The sequence below is a fragment of the Vulpes lagopus genome, chromosome 8 (genome assembly GCF_018345385.1).
Source record: "Vulpes lagopus strain Blue_001 chromosome 8, ASM1834538v1, whole genome shotgun sequence".
NCBI classification, from domain to species: domain Eukaryota; kingdom Metazoa; phylum Chordata; class Mammalia; order Carnivora; family Canidae; genus Vulpes; species Vulpes lagopus.
This window is the reverse complement of record NC_054831.1, coordinates 25,117,367-25,143,243: the sequence shown is the minus strand read 5'-3', so window position 1 is coordinate 25,143,243 and position 25,877 is coordinate 25,117,367. Positions and strand designations below refer to the sequence as shown.

General features: G+C 49.9%; 1 protein-coding gene across 3 annotated transcripts; it reads right to left on the bottom strand.

Moving 5' to 3' along the window:
• Nucleotides 1-1,599: 1,599 nt before the first annotated feature.
• BLK (BLK proto-oncogene, Src family tyrosine kinase) lies at nt 1,600-23,330 on the bottom strand. Of its 3 annotated transcripts, none has more exons than XM_041765140.1 (13): nt 23,198-23,330; nt 20,278-20,386; nt 18,018-18,069; nt 16,156-16,249; nt 15,180-15,278; nt 13,904-14,007; nt 10,471-10,617; nt 9,875-10,027; nt 8,426-8,605; nt 7,229-7,305; nt 5,101-5,251; nt 3,742-3,873; nt 1,600-3,044 (listed from the first exon to the last, which is right to left on the bottom strand). In XM_041765140.1, coding segments are annotated over exons 1-13 (1,506 nt in total). In that variant the 5' UTR covers nt 23,200-23,330; the 3' UTR covers nt 1,600-2,838. The 3 variants fall into 3 exon arrangements, with proteins under 3 accessions (XP_041621074.1, XP_041621075.1, XP_041621076.1); XM_041765141.1 differs by having other exon boundaries at nt 20,320-20,386; XM_041765142.1 differs by lacking the exon at nt 18,018-18,069.
• Between the last annotated feature and the right edge of the window lie 2,547 nt (nt 23,331-25,877).

Sequence of the window (25,877 nt, the reverse complement as noted above, 5' to 3'; positions counted from 1 at the left end):
AGCATGGAGCCCAATGTAGGGCTTGATCCCATGACCCATGAGAACACGACCTGAGCTGAAACCAAGAGTGGGATGCCTAACCGAATGAGCCACTCAGGTGCCCCAAGAAACTTGTCTTTCAAAACAAGGAGCGGAAGTGATTTTTATAAATAGTGCAGTTACAAAGCACTGGGAGACCCTTCCATCTTTATGGGAAGGTGGTGGGGTTCAGGGAGGTGGCCAGCCAGCCCTAGGCCTTGTAGCTCTGGGCAGCTGGGGCCCAAGTTGTGGGAAACCACTTTAGAGGGGCCTTGAGGGGCAGGGAGGTGGTGCCCAGGCTGCTAAGGGGAAATGGGAAATGGGACTCATTTCCTATCCTGCTGATATGAGCTCCTCCCAGTCCTACCTCCAAAGGTACCCTTAGGTCCTCTCAGGGCCCTGCTCATGTGAACCCTATGGGCTCAGATCCGCCTGGTGTGCTCCCCCACCCTCCACAGCGGCAGTCCACTCTGTAGTTCCCTGAACTCCAGCTTTATTCCCTCTAGCCATACCCCTCGTCCCAGGGTCTGAGCCTGATGGTCTCAATTCCCAGAGATTCTGGGGAGATGGGGTGCGGGCACCAAGCCTCCTCCAGAGTATGGGAGGCTGAGCTGCAAATTTTTTTCTGAAAGACTCAGCAGCCAACTCCCCCAAAGAACCCTTCCTTTCCGAAAGAGGTCAGAGGCAATTCTCTGGAGACCCCCACTGCCCCAAGAACAGGGTTCCCTCTACCTCCCAAATCCTGGACCGTCTACGGGAGATCTGTCCAGGCCCCCATCTGACCACATTGCCCTCTCCACACACACACACTGAGACTTGCCCAGTGAGCCTGCCTGGCCTACCTGCACAAACATGCCCTGCTCCTGAGAATGTCATGGTCCCCTACAGAGCAGTTTATGGCAAGGGGCTGGGGGCAAAGAATAGGTTCAAATCTGTGTGTGGGGGGCGTCGAGCACTGGCCAGCTAAGAGCCTCTAGGTGAACTTAGTGGTGTGGAGACTCTGCTGTTTACTTCTTGTGTGGAAGCGTGTAGGCATAATAACAATGGCGATGCCTTCCCAGAGCTGATTGAAAATCTATAGGGATCTATGGGAATCTATAGGGATCTATGGGAATGTACTCTGGAAATCGCAAGGACAGATGTGCATTCTTCTTTGCTGAGTCACCTCTGTTCCCCTGCAGAGGCAGTCCCCTGGGTGAGGTCTCTCCCAGCCCAGCAGCTCCCCTCTAGTCCTCTGCTGCCACAGTCCAGCATCTGCATCCTCATCCCAATGAGCAGTGTGGCTTGGGAATACCCTTTGTGCTTGGCTTTCTTCCTCCGTACATGGTATGATGATATTCCCACCTCTTTGGGTTTTCAGGATCAGAGGAGTCAACACATGGCAGGGTGATGGCCAAGGGTTCAAAGGGAGGGAGGGAGGGATGCACAGAAACACAAGGAATTTTTAGGGCATTGAAACTATCCAGTATAATAGTGTCATGCTGGCGCCATGTCATGATACTTTTGTCCAAACCCATAGGACATAACACAAAACGTGAATCCTAATGTAAACTACAGGCTTTAGTCAATAGCAATGTGTTAATTTGGCTCATCAGTTGTAACAAATGTACCGTACAATTGCAAGATGTTAATAATAGGGGAAATTGAGGGGGTAAAGGGACATTCTCTGTACATTCTGCTTGTTTCTCATCAACCTGAGTACTCAAAAAATGTATTATAATAAATCTATTTAATAATCTATTATAAATAAAACCAAAAGAACCGTGACATATAGTGCGCTTCCTGAACAGCGCAAATCCTTGAACGTTCTTGGTGTTAGCACGCCATCGTCATCCACACACCGTTGATGCTCCTGGTGGCAAGACTGGGAGCCCAGGGCGCTTGCAAGCACGGCTCCCACTGTCCCTTCTGGGGTTTTGCTGGGCAAAGGGTCCCCGACTCAGACCTGGAGCCCAGGGATTTCTGGGCTGAAGGCGCCACCTGCTGGCCCTGCTCAACCTCCCCTAAAAGGCAATGACCTTGGGGTCTGCCTGTTGTCCTTGGGGCTAGAGGCTCACTTTCCACGGATCCTCGAGTCCCTCGCTGTGCCACTCATGCAAACCACCTACGTCATGTAGTGATGTCCAGGCTTGTCACCAGTAACCACGTGGCGAAGCTCAGATCTCGTGACTTTATTAAGGAAAAGTCCCCAAAGTGCTGGAGCTCAGTCTAGCTCAGGGCAGGTGGATGCTTCTCTGAGCGGACATCTCGGAGGATCCAATCCTGCTTCTGGGGGAGCAGAGAGGGAGCAGCACAGCGCGGACAGCGCAGGTGGGAGCAGCGGGGCTCCAGTCCCATAGCTGGCTTTTCGCTCTTGGCTTTTGGCGCCAGCACAGAGGAGTCTTACGTGATGCCAAACACTTAACAGTGTGCCAGGCGTGTGCCAGGCGCTATTCTGAACACCGTGGAAAAACTAACGCAATCGTCTTGAGGAACATACGAGGTAGGTACTATTGTGGTTCTTCCCCATTGTACAAATGAGACATCTGAGGTACAGAGAGGCTAAGTGACCTGCCCAAGGTCACACAGCCAGAGAAGGGTGGGACAGCGATCAGATCTCCAGAGTTTATGCTGTTGTGACCCACCTGTCAGGCCGCCTCTACCTCTACTTTCCTCATCTGAGAAATGGGCGTACCAGTTTCCCCCCCTGCCGCTCCGGGCCGTCTGGGGCTGGAATAAAAGCTGCGAGGTGAATATGCCTTGTCAGGGCTAGGTGGGGCCGCAGGTGCGAGCCATCCCCGAGGCCCCTCGGGCGCCCGAGCCCTGTCCCCGCACCGGGGCCTAGGGCTGCAGCTCGTACTGCTGCTCGGTGGCCGTGTGGAAGTCCTCGAGCACCGACTGCAGGAACTCGAAGGTGGGCCGCTCCTCCGGCCGGCTCCGCCAGCACTCGGCGATGACACCGTGGTACAGCTCGGGCGGGCACGAGTCGGGGCGCGGCATGCGGTAGCCACGCTCCAGGCTGCGGATCACCTCGGGGTTGCTCATTCCTGGAGGGAGAGGGGGCGTGCAGCGCGGCTGAGGGGCGATGGGGCCCACCGACTCCTCCCTCGCAGGCCACCTGGCTGCCTGGCTGGTGCCACTGAGAAACATCCCCCCGTTCACTTGTCATTGGAGGACAGCTGTGGGGAGAGGAGGCTGTGGATGTTCTCCGTAGTGCGGGCAGTTCCTCCGGTGGGGGACCCTGTCTTGCTTATCCGTGATGGGCGCACAGCCGAAGCCCCGGGCTCCCTGGGCAGGTGCAGGCACCAGCCAGCTGAGGGAGAGGCTGGATTTCAGCTCCTAAGCTGCCCAGGCCCTTCGTGGATTAGGGGTGGGGGTGGCTGGGAAACTTTACAGTCAGGATAGAGCTTTTGGGAGTACTCCCAAGGCAGACGGCCGAGGGAGAGACAGCCTGTTCTCAACTGAGAACAAACCAATTTAGAGTAAACTTGAGTTCAGACCCCGGCCTGCACTTAATTCCAGGTTTGGGGGCTCACTGACTTCTGCTGAATGAAGGGGGCACAGTCCGTTGCCAAAAGCAATGTTGCCCCCAGAGTGACATGCATGGGTCTCTGTTCCGACTGTGGGGCCTCCATTCTGGCATGGACGTGGGCAGCCTCAGGCACCAAGGGTATGCTATCTGTCATCGCAGCATTTCTGGACAGCCGGGAGCCTCTCTAGTCACTGCAGGACGAAGCCACCTACCTGGGTATGGTACACGCCCATAAGTGACGATTTCCATCAGGAGGATTCCAAATGACCACACGTCTGCTTTGATGGTGAACACTCCAAAATGGATGGCCTCTGGGGCAGTCCACTTGATGGGGAACTTGGCCCCTGTGAGAAAAGGCATGAGCAGTTTTGTGAGGCCATGACTATCTATCCCTATGCACCTGTCCCTATCCCACACCCCCTTTTGCGGGGCTTGGATCACTGTACACAACAGAGATACTTCCAGAGAACTATTAAGACCCATTCGGACACATGACCAGGCATGTGCAGGCACTGGGGGCCCACAGCACAAGAGGACAATATGACATAGATACCACCACCATCACCCTGTTTGGATCTTTGCTCAGTGGGGCTTCATAGGACAACCCACATGTGTCACTACCTGAGACAGAAGAGTCATTTTCCACATCACATGTTTAATAACAGGAATCCATGGCTTGAGCAAATCACCTTAACTTGTCTCTGCCTCAGTTAATCCCTACCTACAAAATGGAAATGATGACATACGACCTATGTACATGGGTCACAGTGAGGAGGGCATTCCAAGCCTGCTGTCCCATGACGGCCCGTGGATGGCTGTAGCCCTGGCCAGCTTTCAAGCTACTGCACATAGCTCAGCCCTGGTTTACCTCTTCCCTTGCCCTACTTTCCTGGTCTCACCAGCCAGCCTGAAACATCCTCAGGGAACAAGCCCTATTAATCTTTCTCCGGTACCAACTGATTCATATGCTCAGCTGATATTGCTTGCTAGGGTACTTGATAAATGTATTTGACCATTTCAAATCCTTTTGTGAAAAGGATTTTTACCTCAGTTATAATAGCAGAGGAAAACAGAGTGCTGTGTAGAAACCCTATCTTGGGGTTTGCTTCAGAGAAGTGTTTTCCAGAGTGTGTTCTGTGAAACTCTAATTCTGTGGGAGGGTAATAGAAGCTAAGTGGAAAAAGTAACTTGGGCTCAAATTAGTTTGGGAGAGACCAGTGAAGCAATTATACACTGTTTTTTTGTTTTTGTTTTTGCTGCAGGCCTTCTCAGTGCCTTTAATATGTTGGTGTGCATCGGGAATCTCCAAAGGGTGCCTGAACGGACTCTGCAGCATCTCCAAATGTACTTCATCACAAAGCTGTTCCTCATCAGGCACTAGTGCTCTACAGAGTATCTTTAGGGAAATGCTGATCTACCTGAGAGTAAGGCCAGAATTGAGAAAACCACAAAGCTCTCAGATCTCTTTACACAGGGATTTGTTCTGGAGTGGCAAAAAGTCCAAGGGGTTCAGGGAGTTGCTGGGGAAGGTAAGGCCCGAGGTCTCCCATGTAGATGGGGGCTCCGCTTACCCTCTTGGGCAGTGTATTCACTGTCGACGATGCGGGCCAAGCCGAAGTCAGCAATCTTGCAGCACAGGGTCTCAGACACCAGGATGTTGGCCGCCCTCAGGTCGCGGTGGATTGAATTCATTTGCTCAATATACGCCATTCCTTCAGCAATCTGAGGGCACAGGCCACAGAGTGAAGGACAGCGGAGGGACCTCCAAGCAAGGACGGAGCCCACCCAGCGACCGCTGCATGGCCCACATGAGGAGCGGAAGGACCCTGCCCACCTGCCCCGCCTCCTGTCTGGAGGGCCAGCCTTCACCCTCTCACCGCCTGGAGTGGGCAGGAGCATTTGGGGGTTTGGGTGTGTGTTTGTGTTTGTTGGCAGGTGTATACGGGGTGCGGGGATGCTGCCGGAGACGGACCAGGCTCCTGAGTGGATGGGAAAACTGGCTTCAACTGCTCCTCAGCCAAATAGGCCATAAACCCCAGCCCTCCAAAATCCAGAAAGGCAGAGGTGCTGGCGTCTGAGCCAGAGCTGCCTGAACCTCTCACCCACTCTGTCTCCTTCCAAGTGTCTGCAGGGCAGGAAGACAGCAGAGTGAAAGCAGGAGAAGAAGAAGGTCTCTCAAGGGGCAGAGGGAGAAATAAGCAGGGCAGGTGGGCAGGAAAGGATTTTATCTTCTTGCCAAGTTGGAAGCAGTGTCCCCGTAGCAGGGAGCCATGGGTCAGAGTTGCTTCAACTCCCTGAGGGGTTGCTGTCCTGACCTGGAATATGAGGAAAGGAGTCTCCAGGGTACGGAGTTGAGGTGGGCACCCCACAAGACATGTGGCCATGGGTAATGATTGTAGGGGAGATTTGCATTTCATCCTGCAAAGCAGGTAAAGGAGGCCCAGAGGGTAGGTAGTGTGTGTACACACATGGGCATGGTGAAGAGCTAGCATGATTAGAATGTGATTTAGAAGCTGTTCACCTGGAAGGTTGTGATTTTCTGGTTTCCTAACCCTTCAATGCTTGGCCACACCTAGGTATAAATGCAGGTGGCTTTTCATGTCCTTCGGCCCTGGGTGACCCAAGATTTCCCCAGGAACTGAGAAAGAGACAGAGGAGAGTGAGAAAAGGCAAAGAAAGAAAGAAAAGAGGGGTAGACACACTTATCACTGTTATGTGGTTTAAAAGTGGTTACCAGCGTTAATTTTCCGAGACCACTCACCAGCCTACTCAAACCCATCTGCACTTACCTCAGTGGAAAAAAGGGCGTCGTGATATCAGTTCCGGCACTGATACTAATAACAGATAATACCAGACAAGGTGGGGATGGGGTGAGGGGGAGGTTTCCTCTCTGTAGGCGGATGTGTGCATGTTTCTGCGTCTCACCGGCCGACCACAGACCAGAGCTTTTCTGCTGAGAGTTCCAGTTTTAACAGACACACACACCCAGGGCCACCAGATGTGTTTCCCTGCCAGTTAGAGCAGTCAGCTAAAATCCCTGGGGAGGAAAGATCCCTCCTCTCTCTTCTCCTCATGAAGCTTGGACTGTCCTTCATCTACTAGAGAAGGCATTTGTGGGCACAATCCAGGAGGAAAGAAGGTCACAACAAAACACCTGCCTACGTGGTTACATGGGATTCATGTGAACTCTGGGTTCCCACACCATCCATTCTCCCTCTCCTCCTTAGTTATAGGACTCACCCTCATCCCATCCGGGCTGCCCAGAATAAAGACTACATTTCCCAACATCCCTTGCAGCCCAGCTGTGGCCAGGTGACATGGCTGGGGTGGGGGGAATATTAAACAAGTACAGTAGGTGACTTCGGGGACATGTCTCTAAAGGGAAGAAGGTGGACTTTCCTCCCCCTTGCTATAAGATGACATGCTAAGTACCCAGCAGGTGGAAGAAATGTGGGTCCCTGCATCTTTGAGGGGCAGACCCACCTACGTGCCCCAGAATGCTCACCTCTGGATGTTTGCACATTTAAACCATTATTATTTTGGGTTTTCTGTCCTTCCCAGCTCAATCTAAAGTCATGGATACAACCTCTAAACAGCCAATTTTATGAAGCCACAGGGCACAGAGGAGAGGGCCTGGGGTCCTGGATCCATTTGGGCATCATTACTCTCAGGTTCCCCTGCACTCAGTAGCTCACAAACCTGGGCTGACATGTCGATCAGTCTTGGGAGGGACAGTCTGCTGCCTTCATCCGTCTTCAGGAAATCCAGTAAGCATCCTAAGGAAAGAGATGTTGCATCTGCTCTTCTGCAAAATGATCCCAGCCTGCTGGTGCCAGCGTCTTCCGCGTGTGGGCTGGCATGAGGAAGTGTGAGGCGCCCTGTCAGATCTCTTGTACGTAGAGAATAAAACCACCCACAGCTGCAGAGTGCTTTCTGCTTTACAGAAATTCTAGTCTCCGTCCCCAGAGCACCCCAGGAGGCAGCTACTGCCCTCCCAGCTGCTCCGAGGAAGTTAGGTTTCATCCAGGTTCAGAGCCACCCAGCCAGGAGCCAGGAGCAGAACCTGCTCTTCTGACGATAAGTTTCATGCCTATTCCTGGCATGACATTCCAAAGTATCCTCTTGCCCCCTTCACCCTTTGTTGGCTGATTCTGCCTCCGAGGACCAAGGGTGCAAGAAAATGCCAGAATGGAGAGACCTGTCTCCCGGGGTGTGGTGCAGGGGACAGATGCAGCTCTGCCATGGCATCTGAGAGCTAGGAGAGACAGTCACCGGAGGTGGGGCTGAGGAGAACAGGGGAGCCCTTATGCTCCCAGCTTAGTGTGGGGTCCCCTTCAGGACCATTTCTAGGGACCTAGGTTAACATGTCATGTTAGGATCCTACAGGAAGCAGTGGGCAATACGGGTCATGGGAGGTGGTGGGGAGGAGGTCACAGGTTGAGGCCAGACCCCTGGTCCACTGCCTCATGAGACCTTGGCCCCACTGTGGACCCCCACAGCCAGCTGGCCTGACCTCTCTTTTCACCAGTTACAGTTGTCAAAGGTCCACGGCTAGTAAGTAGCAGAAGTGGAACCAGAACCCATCTCCGGTCGCCTAGTCGACCACTCTTTGCAATGCTCTGTCCTCCCTAGTGGGCATCAAACAGTGGCTGGGCACAGAGGACGTGCCTCCTGAAGGGGGGACACAGCTCTGTAAGAACCATTGACCCATCTTGTTTCTGTCCTTCCCTCCTGTCTTCCCCCCCCCCCCCCCACGCATAAGGAATACTGTAGATCTGTAGGACGTTGGCCAACTGATCCAACCCATGGCCCAAGGACTTCCACAGATGCACCCTGACCAGCAGACCCACTGTGGCAGATCCTGCCCCCCTCCCCGAAGCCCACGTAGGGCACCACCTCTGGCCATGTACTCCGTCACGATGTAGATGGGCTCCTTGGTGACCACAGCGTAGAGACGAACGAGCCGCTCATGCTGGAGAGTTTTCATCAGGTTGGCCTCACCCAGAAAAGCCTCCGGAGACATGGTTCCCTCCTTTAACGTCTTGATGGCCACTTTCACATTGTTCTTGTAATAACCTGAGCCCGGGGAGAGAATAAAGAAACCCTTCAGAAGACCCAGACACTATGGGAGTTGATCCCTTAACTAAAACATCTATAAGCTTCCAGCAGCCATCCTTATTCTGTAAGCACTGAGGCCAGAGCTGCCCTCCTAGGGAGGGGCCCGGGGCTAGAATGTACGGCTCCTGGGGTAAGAGATGAGCCTTCTCTTGCAGGAGGCCAGCCTGTCTCAGTCTCCTGTGCCTGACTGGAGTCTCGGGAAGTTGAGGAACCTACCTGCCTGGAGTGGGGGCTGTTTTACCTCCTGACTCCCACACCATGTCCCTGTCGTGTCCCCTCTGTCCCCCATATAGCCTGCCTCCTTTCCCTACATGAGTCTCCTCTACCCCATGGTCGATAGCTTCAGTATGGAAATTAGAATCTCAGCTCATGGCCAGATTGTGTAGGAGGCAGAGGGGGCTCATAGGCTCCCTTCCTTCCTCACTATGCCCTGTGTTGTTCCTTTCCTGCTCCTCATGGTACCTGTACTCCACCTTCTCCCCTCCCTCCATCAAGTCCCCATCCACCCTGAAAGGTAAAAGATAAATAATAATTGGACCACCCTTCTCACGGAAGCTTTGCAAGGGCCTATGTAGAGCTCCTGCCACATGCTCCAGGCATCAGCCCTGGGTGCTGGAGGATTTGGGATGCAGCAGGATCCTACTTGATATCATGCCCCAGAGATATGGCTCATTCCAGGGATAAAATAAAGCACTGTCTTTCATAGTGTGATACTACCTTCAGTGAGCAGGAGAGTGGTCATTGGCTACACGTACAAGGACCTGGGAGTTAAGCGACTTGGCCAGAGTCACACAGCTACAAGCAGTGGCTTGGTCTATCATTAACTTCCTGGAGCTCCCGGGTCACAGTTTACCATGTTGAACAAGTCATTTCCATCTGGCAAACCAAAGCTGAGAGGAGTCAACCAAATGTTCAAGTTCACACACCAGTCAATGGCAAGCTAGCCCCGGGCAGTGTAGAGTGGGGGAGGGAATCAAATAAGGTGTCCGGAGAGCTGGAATCTAGTCCTACTGCACCACCATGGCATCCTAACAACTAAGGGCAAGTCACTTCAACATTCCAGGCTTGCATTCATTACCTCATCTGTAAAATGGGTGCCATCATCTCTGTTCCTTCTCCCGAAGAAGCCCTCTGGGGAAGCACAATGAAGTGTGCATATCTTAAGACTTCTGGGCTTCAGGACACAGGGCAGGGAGAGAGAGAGGCTCCTGGATGCCGCATACTCACCCATCCAGACTTCGCCAAACTGCCCAGACCCGAGTTTCCTGACCAGCTTGAGAGATTGCCGAGGGATTTCCCATTCATCCTGGGCCCAGGGGTTTTGAGGAGCCAGGCTCACACAGGGTTGGGTCAGCCTCTGGCATAAGCCATCCCCCTTCTCTGTGTTAGAGGAGAAGAGATGGGGCTGGAGATTACCAGAGCAGCCAAATCACCTCCCCCACCTTGGGCACCATATCCTTCCCAGCCGTATCCACTTCTTGTTTTGGCCAACCAAACTCCCATTTCCAGGTACACATGTGCACAGGCACACGTATACTACACACACTCTGTTATTTGCATTCATTTTGTATAAAGCAAGGCATGCTCTCCTTGACCTGCTCTTTCTAAGGTTGAAAATACTTGTTATTCTTCAACTGGTCACATGCTGAAGCAAGCCAGTAGAAGGGATTAGGGACATAGACTTTGAATCATTATGTTGATATTTGTCCAGCCTTGGGATAATCCCCCACCCCAAGATGGCACCAATGATTCACATGATCTTGAGGTCTTAGTGATAAATACAAGGGCTCCTCTGGCACCCCAGTCACATTCTCCCCTCTTACGAGAATAGTGCTGCACCAAAGCCTGGAGAGTAGGGAAGGTGATGCGGGGGGAGATGTAATAGCCCCCTTCATCCAGGGAGCGGATCTTGTAGTGTTTGATCATCTCCCCCTGGGTGGTCACATCCTTCACAGTCAAGGAAAAGGCACCTAGAGGGGGTAATAAAGACACACGCATGAGAACAAAGTAGGGCATACACTGGGGAGATCAGGATTGGGATTTGGGCTTCATTTCAAAGCCTCCACAAATTCTGCTCTCTATTTTGACCCTTTCCACCATAGACTACCTTGGTTTCATCTCAAACTCAACTCTCCAGAAAGCCTCTATTCTAATGTGTCTTATTGGTGTGAAGACACAACTCAGATCTCGATGTTACTCCTCCAGTTTGCCTAAAACTCAGCCAGGGTATCCCAGAACTCTGGAGCAGGCTGGACGTTCTCTTAGCAAACATGCAGTCCCCCATTTGGGCACCTGGTCATTTGGGGACTCTTTGTTGTAGACTATTGGGAAATGTAGGGTTATTGGAGGAACTAGGAGATTGATTGATTCATTGGCTCATTCATTCTGGCTGAAAAGACTGGCCCTGCTCCCATAAGGAATAGCAAATCCTAACCTTATGGAGAAGGACATAATAAGCTACTTTCCAGGAGTTCTGTTCAAAGTCATACACGTCTATGCACTTGTCATGTATACTGCAGTCTGCCTGCAGACAAAGGATAGCAGATACTAAAGGGTAAGAGCAATTTAGTGGGAAAGAATTTCCACTGGAGAAACTTATTTCTACAAACTTGCTGTTTTTATAAAATGCCTCTGTCCGGCTCTCTGGCTACCATACCTGTCACTCTTATTTGGAAGATGAGGAAGCTGAAGCCGGGAAGGGGATTGTGGCTTGCTCCGGGTCACTGGGCTGGTTAGCCACCTGGCTGGAATGCTCCGAGCCTCCCTGAGGACGCGTTTAAGGTAAGCAATACCATGCTCTCCCGCCAGGTGTCAGGCTCGGACACCTCTTCTGGGTGTGCACACCTGGTGTTTCGCTGTGCCCTTTGTCTCTATCGCAAACCACCTTTCCCTCTCATCTCAGCTATCACTCCTCTCATCACCTACTTGCAAAAGGATGCAAGATACGCGTGTGCCTTGTGGCGCCAGACCCATCCACGCCCACGACCCTAGCTCCACCCTGCAAGCTGCAAACCACCTCCCCGGACTCACCCCCTAAGTGCAAGTGCAACGGTGTCCCAGTATCTAAGAAACCGGAGAGTGGCTCTAGGGAGTTCATTCAACCTCGCATCACAGCACCACCCACCTTAGTGAACAATAGGGCCTCCCTCCCACCCCCCCATCCCCCCCCCACCCTCTGTAAGATGCCTCATAAGAAGCCAAGGAGGCTCTGTTCTCCCCCACAGGATGCTGCTATGGGAGCTCATGATTTAGGACCCCTCACTTTCTGCGGTTCATCTAAGGGCCTGTCCCCTAATTCTTTCCACAGTTTAATATTCTTCTTCAAGGGGACCTCCAAATCCTATCTGCTGGGACAGGGCTCTCAGAGATTGAGATTTCTTAACACTTGCAGAACTGTCTGCCTTCAGACTGGGAAGCTAGTTGGTTCTCACACAGATACTCATAAACTGAGGCTTGAGAGCCTAAGGGACGTCCTGGAGGCAACACTGAGGCAAGAATTCATTTCCCCTGCTTCTGAGGGCAACGAGCCTTCCCTGCCTTGCATCCTCTGGCTGCATCCAGATGCAGATGGAGGGCACTTGCTTTGGAGTTCCGAGGAGCCTGTGTGCACATATCTAGGTGTGTATATGTGTATGGGCTTCATATGCTGGGACAGTCCTGCAGCCCCAGCTCCATCTGGCCAATTTCCAGCTTGGGCTAGCTTCCCCAGGGTGGGCAAGCACAGGAGCAGATACCCCCCACCTTTAGACAACCCCTTCCTCCATCCTAAGGTCAGGGGTCCCCTTCTCCCCAGAGGGCACCTTAGCCATAGACAATGACTAAGACATCATTTCCAGGGGGAAATTGCAGGATTCTGGACTTGCGTCAAAATAATCGAAATGGGTGGGGATATACATGAAACACTATCGGCTGTGTGATCATTGTCGAAGCTGAGTGTTGGGTACAAGGGATTCCATTATACTATTCTCTCTATTTCTGTACATGTTTGAAATATTCTATAAAAACAAAACATGTATGTCATCTCCAGTGATTTTCCATATCATTTCTTGGTCATAGGTGCTTTGCCCTCCCAGCTTCTGGCACTTTATTACAGCAGGCCTAGCAAATGAATATAGAATGTCACAAACAATGTCCAGTGGAAGGGACGAGACATACAAAAGATTAAAATAATATGATTCCACTTGCATAAAATTGAAGAATATATGAAACATGGGTGGTAAAACTGCAAGGAGAAGCAAGGAAAGATTTGGGTTCCTTGGTTGGATCAGTGGTTAAGTGTTTGCCTTTGGCTCAGGTTAGATCCCAGGGTTCTGGGATCAAGCCCTGAGTTGGCCTCCCTGATCAGCGGGGAGTCTGCTTCTCCCTCTGCCTCTTCCTCTGCTTGTGCTCTCTCAAATAAATAAATAAAATCTTTAAAAAGAGAGAGAGAGAGAGAGAGGATTTCCCTAAAAGTTGAGATAGCAGTGATCTCTGGGGGGTGGGTTGGTTGAATCAGAAAGGGGCACAAGTGGAGCAATGAAAGGGCCTGTGGATGTCTAGAATGTTCTCTCTTGTGGCTGCACAAGTGTTTACTTATTATGACTCTATAATTATACCCTCACTTATAATTTATGCAACTTTTATATGCTTTATATTTCATAACAAAAGGAACTTGAAGAAGGAAAGAAGGAGAGAAAACCAAATGAAAGAGAAAAAGAAAGTCCAGTGGCCTGTGAGCAGCGGCTGAAATGTGCTCAGTCAGTGGGTTTGAATCCATAAGTGTTCCCAGTTCTCCACAAGGGCCACGTCCTTCTTTCACAGCCACATGAGCCATTCTCCAAACTTCCATCACCTCCCAGGCTCCTGTAAGTGTCTGAGGTCACAGCCTCTGGCTGAGATGATCTCTAAGAAGTCTATCGGCTTCCAAGTTCTTTGATTCCAAAACGTGACTCTGGGTCATGCCCCCTCTTCTGAACCCCCCAGCTTCAGTGCCCCCGCCCCAGCGAGCCTGAGATGATGCACCGTGGCCTGGGTGGGAGCAGCCCTCCAACTGCCTCTCCTACCTGCACCCTGTACTTTTCCAGCCCAGCCAGTGGAGCCCAGTTGGTGCTATAGCTTCACACTCAGCTATTAGGCACTAGACAGGCTGTCCAGGCAGGGCCTGAATTGGGAGGGAGATGGAAGGCCCGGAAGCCCAGGTTCCCCACCCCCCAAAGCAGCCTCAGGTGGGGCTTCCTGGGGTCTGCATAGGAAGGGCGTGCGGGTTGCCACGCTTACCTTTGTTGGTTTCACTCTCTCTGATAAGAAAGGAGCCCGCCTTATTGACTGGAGCCAGAAGCTGTCTCTCAGCATCTTTCCGGCTAATTGACCTAAAGAACCATCTGGAAAAGGGCAAAGGCAGGCAGACCTCACAGGCTGACCAAGCTTCTGGGAATATTCTTATCCATCCCTCGCTTCTAAGCAGTACCCCTCCCCCACCCCCAAAATAAGACAGCGTTTCCCTGTTTTCAGGTTAGCTAGCCCTGAACTAACAACACCCCTCACACCTTGATTCATGAAATGCCCTTTCGTCCCTGGGCCCCTCTTTATTTCCACTTCCTATCAGCAGATGGACTTACTGTTCTCTTGAAACGAGAATATTTTGGGGGCATCCCTTGTTAATTCTACTCAGGGGAAATGCACCCAATCTCCTTCCCTCAAAGCACGCCCTCCTTGAGGTCAAGTGTGAATTCCACAAAGTGCTGAGGGTCTCAGAACACAGATTCCTCCCGTGTTCCTCTTCAGCATAGCCCAGCAGTGCCCACGGTCTCACATGCTGTTCCAGGGAAGGGCATGGGGTGGGAGTACCAGACAGAGAGCCCTCCCAAAGGTGACCATCGCAGGCGGAGGGGTACCAGGTGAGGCCATCACCCAGTGCCAGCCCTTTGCTCATGAGTTTGACACACTCTGAGCTCTTTCAGGGGGAAAAGCCACGTCCTACTCATGTTTACAGTCTTCTCAGTCCTTGGACAGAGTCAGAGTCGGGGTACTGTTTGCTCAGTGCGTGCTGCATGAAGGGATGGATGAGTGGCCCAGGTCCACCTTCCTGGTGCTGTGTGGAAGTGGGTGGTGAGGATGCTGGGGAGTACTGCTCTCTGGAGGCCCATTCTGAATGAGGCCACTGCTCTGCGAGTTGCCCTGAGGTCTGAGTCCCTGAGTCCTGCCCACTTGGAGGCACTGGAGGTCAGAGAGCTTATGAGGCCACAGGCGGGAAGTAGGGAAGTTTCTATCCAAGTAGGCCAGGAAACGGGCAGCTCCATTTCACAGACGGGAAGAGTGAAGTGAGCAGGGAGGGGAGGCCCGCTGAGCACCGGACAGCGATGTGAAGGTTGTTGGGTGAGGATGGCGGATAAACCTGCGCAGCAGTTCTAGTTCCATGCCCCTTTCCTGCACCCCTCCATGCTGAGCTCACAGGGGCTCCCCCCATTCTCTGACCCCTCCCCGCCCAGCAGCCCACAGAGCCGAAGCAGCAAGCATGCCTCTGCTTTAGGGGGCCTTCCGTTCGTCCACCTACTTTTCCACCTCCAGGGTCTCCACTCGGGTCACAAAGTTGCTGGGCACGTAGCCTTCTCTTCCTGTGATGAGAGACCTGGCCCACCACCAGTCCCCAACTCTACGGAGGAGGGAAAACCAAAATGGGGCAGTGGCTCAGGCAGGCCTCTGTTGAGGTCACCTGACAGCCCTCCCCCCACAACAATGTCATCCCCGAGGCAGAGGATTCCTGGAGGGCCCGCAAGAGCGAACCTGTACAGGCTCAGTGAAGGGGTGCTAACTTGCTGAGCATCTGACAGGCCCAAGGGGTCCCTGGTCCTGGGAGGAAGGGGGTGATGCCGCCTCCAGGGGTAGAGTTTGTCCAGACAGCCTGACCCCCACAGAAGGCCCCTGTCTTCAGTGAGTAGCCTTGATCTTGATTAATGGGACAGATTTCAAATTTAGTAAGTGAGTTGGGACTGAATGGGAAAGACAAAAGCAAGAGCAGAGAGCTGCTGCCCAAAGGAGGAGCCGGCGGCCTACATGGGCCCAGAAGATCGGGGCTTTCGTGCTTTGGGCTCAAGGCCACCGTAGAAGTTCAAGAACACAGGTAGAACCACAGGATTCCACAGAGCAGGCCAGACATTTGAGAGAGAGCAGACTTTGGAGGAGTTTCTGAGAAGGAACAGGGAACACTGGGAAGAGGGTTGATTTCATGGGTGGGATCCTGCACGAGGTCTTGTCTGGCAAGGGAGACACACAACGCGGTGGTGGAGCAGCCAGGCAAGCGCTGTGCCCGGGGGGAGGGCTTCACGGAGGAGGTGATGTCCGAGGTGGGTTTTGAAGGAGGAGTAGGATTTTGACAGTGGGGCGGGAGATAGCGAATGGAAACCACCCTGTGAGGAAGACTTCGGAATGGCAGATAGGAGGAAGACCACCAGGTCAGGCTGGCGGGCAGTCCTGCTGTGATAGGCAGACACAGAGGCCTCTGACCGCGGGGCCACATTCCAGAAACTTACTCCTTCAGTATCTGCAGCTTCTCTCCCTTCAGCATCTGCAGGTCCCTGTCATTCACTGAGCTGTAGTCATACAGGGCCACCACGAAACGCTCCTCTAGAGGGAACAAGGAAGAGCTCGGCAGCGTAAGGGCAGGGCCTGGGTAAGTCTGTGCTGTGGGCCCTCTCTGGTGACCCCAGGTCAGGATGACACAGGGATGAAGGGCAGCTGTGGTACACCTTGTCACCCACCCACACAGCAGAGGAAACTCCTGTTTGGCAGATGGGCCTCCTGACCTTGCTGCCGCCAACAAGGTCTCCACGTCGAAGCCCTCAGGCTGGACAGGGCCATGCTCTAGGGGAGTGGACGGCCTGAAGATCTAGGGAGCCTGGATGCATGGGGCTGATGGCTGCAATCCCAAGTTTGGGAATGCACGTTGGCTGATTCCTTACTGGCCCAGAGGCCCATGAGCTTCCCTTCTCTTCCCCTTCCCCGCCTGCCCCTTCCCACCTCTATTCCCAAGGGGGTAGTGCTCATGGAAACATGGCCACCATAGCCGTGATCTGTAACCTGCCCAAGGCAGTGTCACAGGGCCCCTAGCAGCAGTACCCCCGACTCGCTGCTGGTGCCTGGAATGGATGTTCAAATAGCCCCTGCTAATGAGGAGGGCTTTTCTATACACCTCCAGGGTGCCAAGACCCCTTTTCCAGGTCACTTGGAGACCACCTAGCTTACCTAGGAGTGGATGACTCAGCTTTGTCACTGATGTGTGGTGTGATGGGCCAGTCACCTCCCCACAGTGGGGAGAGGGGATTGGAATAGATGACAGTGGCCTCCTCCCGTTCTGAGATTTGAGTTATTGTACCAAAGGCGGTTAGTGTGTTGTTTTCCCAGGGGCTTCCTTATGGAGATGTGAGCCCCCTGGGAGGAAGTGAAGGATAAACCCTGCGGGAATTAATTGTGATTCCCCAGCAGGGATGAGAAACAGCAGGTAAGATAACTAATCCGGTTTCAGCCTTTGCTCATGAGTTGGACAGACTCTGAGCTCTTTCAGGGAGGAGCCATGTCTGATTCAATCTTTCAGCTTCCCCAGTATTCGGACAGAGCCAGGCTCTGGGTACTGTTTGCTTGGTGCATGCCCTGGAGAGCTCCTGGTGCTGTGTGCAGGTGGGTCATGAGGGTGCTGGGGTGCAGCTCTCCTGTAAGCCAGTTCCGAACAATGCTGCCATCCTGTGAGTGTCTCCAAGGTCCAAACCCCTGGCCCAGGAGGGCCAAGGTCACTCCTTAGGCAACTCCCAACTGTCCTTGTACCCATCCGAATGGAAGTAGAGATGGTGTGTGCGTGTGTGGAGGGGTGAGTGGTCAGAAGGTCAGCAGAGACTTTTGTAGGTGGGCAAGTGGGGGGAAAGATGGTGTTTCTGTACACGGGACAGACAGAGGGCAGGAGGGAAGACAGACCCATCGGCCTTCGCCCTTTGAGGTTGGGAGTTAGAATCTTTCAAAGCTTGGGTTTATTTTTATGCTGTTTGTATGTATTTTATGCTGTTTGTATGTAATGCTTTTCTTTGTGTCTCATTTACAGTTTGTAAAGTCTTTTTTTAAAAAAAAAAAATCCACCCCAGCTCAGGTACAGAAATAAGGGCTTGGTTCCTGGAGAAGCCCCTGTGGGCAGGAGGAGCCTGGGGCAAGGCTGGGAGGCACCCTTAGCTGTGCCTGCTGCTGCACCCTCCCCCCACCCCCAGCCTTCTCATCTCAGACCCTTGAGAGCTTGCCCTATCCTCTCCAAGAAGCTGCTGCTAACTGAGCCCCTGTTATGCCTGCACCCAGCCCAGGCCCAGGGAAGGTGGCCTGTAGAGCCTCAGCTTCCAGGGCAGCACCTTCTTACCTTGGTCCAAGCATGCGTCCGGAGGTGCAGGAGTCAGGTGGTTAAACAGGATCTGGAGCAGAATTGCACACACACACACACACACACACACAGACACACACACGCTGTATTAGTTCAACCCCCAAGGCCTGGGCAGGGCCTGGTGTGACAAGGAGGCTGCTGGCACCTGTCCGCTGGATAGTCTGTAGGGAGCTGCTATTTCAGCTCCTCAGGGACCAGTACCACCTCACAAGACCCCTGGACCATACACTGGGCTAGAGGAGAGGGCTGTGCGCTTTGCAAGAGGCAGCTATGGAACTGGGGTGGAGGTGGTGGAAAGTATGATCACCTGGATTCAAATGCTGCTTCTGCCATTAAATGATGAAGTTGCAAAAGGGTATTTATTCTCAGGAAAATTATTTTGAAAGTGCATTTCCCTAAAACTCCACAAATATATCCCTAGGTTTATCCCCTGTAGAGAAACTTTTGCACATGTGTACCAGGAAACATGTATGGGAATGCTCCCAGCAAAAAATTGTAATAATATGTAAAAATTGTAAAGGGTGGGAAGCATCCTTATGACTAATGACAGAAAAATAAGCAAACTGGGGCAGAGTCACGCAAGGAAATTCTCTGCCACCTTTGGAGCTCCTGAGCTCTATCTAGCTGCATGCATCATCGTGGATGAAGTTCGCAAACGTAACGCAGATGTGACAACCCGTTCTCAGAAGAACGCATGCTGTTTGATTCAATTGATTGAAAGTTCAAATTGGGCAGAATTAAGCTAAATGGTCTTTAGGAGTATGCACACATGTAATGATACAAAAAAAGCAAAACTGAGGAATGATAGACACATTCAGGGTAGGGTCCTGAGGTGGACTGGGGGACAGCCATCACTTCTTCTGAAGACCGGAAAGGCTGTGCTGGGGGTTCAGTGCATTATTCTTTTAATTTGATGGATATGTTATGAATATTCTTTTTTTGTATTCCATATTTATTGAACACAATTTTGAAGTAGCATTTTACAAAAACGGTATCTATAGTATGGTTCCACTGAAAATAAAACCCGTAATATAAACATCAAAAATAAGGATGGATCTGGGGACAGGAGCTCTGAAGTGCCAACTCCAGGTATCACTGGCTAGTAGAATAGTGAATATTTATAATTTCCCCCCGTAATTAGTATATATTATGTGATTTTTTTAAAACGTTAAAAACATTCCAGCTTCTATAACTTATTAGTATGTAACTTTGGGGAAATTATACAATCTAAGTCTGAGTTTACCCCGGTCATCATTCCTCATTCAACGAACATTTCACTGTTCCGTGCCAAGTCCTGAACTAGGTTGGGGCACAGATCGAATGGCTTGTTTGTCTAAGGAATGGGATTAGCAATCCCCACCTCCCATCAGGTCACGCGTTAGAATAAAGTGATGGCCAGTTGAAGGTGCCCCTGGAGGTAGAGAGTAAGAGAGCGGGTTCCAGACATGACTCCCAACAGCCCCAAACCAAAAAGGGATAGGTGGCCAGGTGAGGGAGGGGTGTATCATTAACAATCACCTAAAAATGCATCTTGGGGCTGCAGTAACCTCTGTGGAAGGGTGCTAACTGCCCTGTAAACAAGCCAGAACTGCATCCTGGGCTCCAAGGGAACGCGTGGGTTTGCCAAAGAGGTATGGATAGTCTTAGTATTGCTCGTCCCTGGGGAGGAAGCTCCTTGGAATGCCAGCAGCAGTGCCATGAAGGGGTAATGAGTTCCAGGAGCTTCTGGGTAGGAGATGTTGCTAGATGCCCCAGGCCTTTCCCACCACACCCTCTTCTCCAGCTGCCTTTTTAAATTTCTTTTTCCCTTCAAGGCTGCCCTCCCTCCCTTGTGAAATGACAAGTAGCTAAGAATTACTGGGGACTATCCATGGCCTATCCTGGGCTAAAGGTTATGGAATTGCATGCTGGTATAGACATCACATATTGTTACATCCCTGAGCATCTCTTTCCCTATATCCATTTTACAGATACAGAAACTGAGGCACAGAGGAGTTAAGTAACCTGCTTCAAAGCACAACTAATCTATGTAAACACCAGCAATGGAGCTTCTAAACGTTCTACTGTACTGCCAACCAACATGAAGTGGGTGCCATATTTGGTGGCAGGAGCAGGGACAGGGGGCCTATTTGTCAAAGCCCTGAATTATCTAGGGATGGTGCCAGGGCTGGCTGGAGACACATGTTCTCTGCTCCTCTTCCTCCCCCTCCCTCTCCAGCTGGGAACAGCTGTCACTCACCAGGGGTGGCAGTGGTGGAGGATCTTTGCTCTGGGTGCTGACCTTCACAGGGCTCCATTGACCCTTCTCCTTCTCCTTCACCTGCTTTTTGCTGCTCACCACTCCCATCCTGTCGAGAGCACACAGCAGATTGGTGATGTAAATAGGTCTTCAGAGCCTCAGTATAGAAAAGTTCCCTCAACTCCTTCCGATGGCCAATTAGAAAGGCAGGGGGGAGGGAGGGAAGTGGGGGAGGGTAGTGAAGGTCAAAATCAGAACAGAGTCAGTAGGGGGTCTGGCAGGCGCAGCTTGCATCCGCCTTTTTTCCCAGAGCAAGAAGAAGTGGCCCAGAGAGGAGGAATGACCGGGTTTAGGACACAGGGATCATCTGGTCTGAGTGAACAGCCAGAAACTGTTGGGGTGTAACCCAGTGTCCTGGGGTACAGGAACCCTGGCATCCAGAAAAAGTCTGCTAATGTGTCTGGTGGCCTGGGTTCCAGTCTTCACTTTGCCACTGGCTACATTACTTGGGAGGGTCACGTTCGTCTCTTGGCTGTGTTAGAACCTATTGGGCTGCTCAGATTCTCAGGTGAGATGCTATAAATTCAGGGCACAGCAATGGTACAGGCATGCAAGGCCAACTGCCTCTTCTCAGTAATCTCAGGGAATCTTCCTTAGAGGTGAGAGAAATACGGCCAAGATCTTTCTTGGGTAAAACATCATAGAATGATAGAAGTAGAGAAGATGCTAGAGACCACAGCCAACATCACCATCATATAAGCACCACCTTTGTTCCAGGGGTGGCTATTTAGGAAGGGCTTACCCTTGATGGAGGACTTTCTTTTTCATAAACCCTGTCTAATGTCACCCTTTTCACTCTCAAGTAAGTGTAAGTAGGCTTCATCACTGTCCCAGTGAGGTTTGACATGTTAAATAGCTGCTTCATGGTCAGTTAACCAATGAAGAGCCAATTCTGGAGCCCTGGCTGACCCCAGACCAGCACGTTCCACCTTGCACTTGGCCCATTTCAAGATGCAGACATTTAGAGGAAAGGGCCTTCAGTTTCTGCTCTTGTCTGAAGGACCGTGTGATTGGCGGAGAGTTCCAAACTGCTTTCGAATGTGTTTGTGGCATTTCTTTGATTCCAAGATGCACCTTTTCCCCACATTTAATATCTCTGAAACCATGATGTATTCTACAATTGATGATTGTAGAGGACAAAAAGACATATTAATAGCAAAAGACAAATTTATAAACATGAAAGATATTCTATGGTGAAAGAAACGATTATGGAGTCAGTACATAAGCAATAGATTGGGGAAAAGATTTGCAAAGCATACCACAGACAAATGTGTATTTATAATATACACAGAGCTCATGAAAATTAACAAGAAGTATGGGTCTAGCATACAACCCACTCAATAGAAAAATGAGTAAAGATTGTAAATAGGCAGTTTATCCAACACAAATCCCAGTAGCTAAATAAACATGTGAAAAATGTTAAAATTACTTACCAATGGGAAAATGCAAATTAAGGTAATAAAATATTACATTACATCAGTAAGATTGGGAAAAAAATAAAAGGAATGATAATATCAACAATTGATGGAAAAGCAAAGGAGAATTGTGTTTTCATACATTTCTAATATGAAAGTATTATAGTTACTGTTCTTTCATCTCTTCTTCCCCACTGTATTTTTACGACAAACCCTCTATATGGGTTGGGATCTTTGTCTTACTCATTGTTGAATCCAAATTGCTAAAGTGTGCCTGGCAAGGAGTCAGGAAGGGCTTAATAAATATTTATCAGACAAATAAAATATGAAATATTACTGAATGTGTAAAAATGTTTCCGGTTCTATTAAAATTTAAAAATACATATACCTTTCAATTTACAATCCTACTTCTGGAAATCTCAGAAAGTAATCAAACATCATTATGTAGTAATGTATGAGATATAAAAATGTTTATGGCAGCAATATTTGCAGCTGCAAAAAGCAAAACAAAAAAAAACTTTGTAACCGCTCAGCATTTGGGGAATTGTTGAATAAATCTGCATTCTAAAAGTCTAATATATTATGCGACTCTTAAAAAGAATGTGCTAGATGTTTACAAGTGAAGCTGAGAGAAATTTCTATAACCTGCTGTTATGTGAGAAAAGCAAGGTACATAGAGGTGTGTGAAGTTATCCCATATTTGGGAATACGAAAGAATGAGAAAAGAAACCTCTATGTAGTTACATGCATACATTTTTATGTTACATGGAGAGAGGTTTGGGAGGATGAACATGAAGTTGTTTACTTTCGTTATTGGTGGGGGAAGTAGAGACAGACAAGGGAGGTGGAAAACAAAACAAACAAAACAAAACAAAAGCAAATTTTGAAAATCGTGTGTGAGAGTGCATGCATTTTGTGGGTGTTACTGAGAGGCAGAGCGCCCAAAAGTTATTTCCTAAAATGTTAATGTTGTTTATCTCAGGTGATAGGACTTCGTGTGACTTTTACCTTCTTTTGTATAATTTTATATGTTCCTTGAATTCTTTAATAGGAAGCATATATTATTGGTACAAACAAAAAAATAAAGAGAAAATGCTGATGGCTTGTCCAAAAACAGAGAGGCCCAAGGCCTGGAGCCAGGGTCAGCCCCTGTTCTTAAGAATGGCCACTGAATAGCCACCAGGGCTGCCTGAGCCTCATGCCTTTCCTGACCTCTCCCTGCCTCCTGCTCAATGAAGGGTCAGCAGGCAGCAGCTTCTAGAATTTTCCCAACTTGGACTTCTGCTTCTGTTACTGACCAAATAATCAGCCATATCCAGTCAGCCATATTGCCACCAATTATAAACTTCCTGAACAAATGTTTATGTCCACTTAAACAACATAATTGAATATTTAAATAATTTGACAAAAAGGAAATTCCTAAAATCAAATCACCCACTACTTACATTTCTTTGTCCTTTGACTCCTTAGCAGGGTATACACAGATGATTCTCCATGGTTTTTATAAAGACATAGGTTCTCTGTGGGTCCCTCCTCCCCAGTGGCTCTGACTGGAGACTAGAGTTATTCAGGAGGCCAAGTGACAACTAGAGCTGTGACTGGGTGCTGGGGCTGCCACCCTGCTGTGAAATTTTCGCCCAGCAGTTTCAGACTGGGCGGAGCCAGGAAATGCAGAAGTCCATGCAAAACCAAAGTGTAACATGTGCAGGTCCTGGGGGGCTCCAGGTGGCTTTGTTGCCCTGAGAAGACACTGGCCTCCTTTCCAGTGGTGAAGGACAGAGGATGGATGGGAGAAAAGTGTGTGTGTGTGTGTGTGTGTGTGAGAGAGAGAGAGAGAGAGAGAGAAAGAGATGGAGTGGGGAAGGGAGGAGAGAGAGAGTGTACACATGTGCACCTGTATGGGGGTATGTGACAGAGCAAACGTGTGCATGTATCCATGTCATGTGTGCTTGTGTGTATGCTTGTGTGTTGGGGTGCAGCTAGCAAAAGGATGGGAAGATGAGGCAAGGGACTTCTATTTGTTTATTTGGAATGGATTCAACCCTCCTGTGCAGACTTGGACCAGAGCAGGGAGGTCAGTGTTTGCCCCTTTGAGATACTCAAAGCCTGACACACAGCAGGAGCCTGTGTGTGGGGATTTGGTGGAGGCAGCAACTAAAAATAGAGAAACTAGAAACCTTTATTTACAGTTGCTTAGCAGTTCACAGGTAGAAAAGCACTTGGCATATAGCGTTTATTTGATATTCATGAAAGTATCAATAGGTTGGTTATAATTATCCTCTTTTTATAGCTGAAGATAAGAGCAGCGAAGTGGCTGCCTAAGGTCACGCTGAGGCGACAGAGCCAGGAGCTGGAGGGTGGTCTCTGCTCAGTACTGCCTGGGACTCACTGCTCAAAGCAGGTGCACAGGTGGCCTTGCCTGGAGCTCCATCTCCCTTGACCCACAGCTCAGGTTCAGGTCTAGATACCCCGGCAAGTCCTCTGTGGGGACTTCCACCTGCCTCAGAAGCCCTCCATCCAGAGGTGAAACCTCGAGGGTAGCTGCTGGAGCAGAGACGTCTGGGGGCTGTGTGCCCCCCTGGAGTTCGGGCACACTCAGGCAGATTTCTCCCTCCTCCTTGGTGCAGTGTGGGGAGTCGGGAGCTCAAGGAACCTGGACTCAGAAGCAAGCTACGTCCTGGCCTGGCTATGTGAGCTTGTGCAAATCTCTTCATCTCTCTGAGTCTCAGTCTCCTGGCCTACAAAGTGGGGAAGTATGAAACTTTTCCTGGTTTCATACATAAAGCCTTTCTGAAAAAGCATACTGAAAGGTGAATGTTGAAAAAAAGTCAAACAATTGACTTTGCTGCTTTGTGGGGAGAGCGCAGTTTTCTGCAGAGTTAAACCATGTTATGAAATTCTCAAATACGTCTTGTCTCTTTGGCAAATCTTTACTGTCTATTTTCAGCGTCTCACAGATGTTTTTGAATTATGCACTCACCCATCATTATGGGCGTAATTTCAATGACTATTTGACTATTTGTGTCAAATTAGAGAAAAATGCTCCAAAATATTAAACCAATTGTGCAAACACTACTACCCAGGCAAAAATCGTTGTCCTGCCAAGACCAAGCTGTTGGCAGGTGGTCACAGGCCCCCATGATGCTGAGAATGTTCATTCCACCAGCTGACGTGCTCAAATTCAAATGCAACATATGGAAAATATTTTGGGATATTGACACACAAATATGTAGGTTTTATAAAGGTCAAGACCAATAGCTTGTACATAATTCTGGTCGTCACACGAACCAAAAAGGCGAGGGTGGGAAAAGAACAGAGCGTAAGAGAGTGCTAAATAAATATTAACTAGAGGACACCCAGAGTTCCTTGGATGACACTTTCCCTCTCTAGAGCTTCATGGTGCCCAAAGGTGGGATTTTCTACTTTTTTTTTTTTTTTTTTTTTTTAGAAACCAGGGTATTTGGTGGTGGTGGTGGGCAGGGTGACAAAGGCCAATGTAGGTGATGGCTGCTGTGCGGCCCAGTAAAGTGTTGATGGCTCTGAGTCCCTCTACCTGTACTCTTTGTTCCAGAGGCTCAAGCATGTTATTTTAGAGCCAGGGGTTGATTTGATTGAAGAAAAGTCTCACACATTTATGTTATGTGTTATGGAATGCATATAGTTCATGACAGAAAACTCAAGTTGACTCTGGTTTACTTTTTTAAATAGCAGATACTATAATGTGTTAAGTGTTTCCCATGTGCCAGACACACTACATACACTGTCGTGTTTGAGAGAGACCACGCAGCACGGTAGACAAGAATACTGAGCTCTGAATCCTGGTTTTTCTATTTTTCTACTTGTGTATCCTTGGGCAAGTTGCTTAACATTTCTGTCTCTTAGTTTTAAGATAATACCAGTTTACAACAGTGTTACAAGGATTAAATTAGTTATTACAGGCTCTGAGGACATCTTGGAACAAAGCCTGGTCTAAAGTCAGCGTCTAATAAATTATTTGCTATTATTCTGCATATGCAAATTACCAATAATTTTTTCAGTAACTGTGTAAGATAGGCTTGACTACCCTCTTTCTACAGACAGATGAACTTCGGACATAGTGTTTCTCCAGGTCAAGCAGCTAGTAAG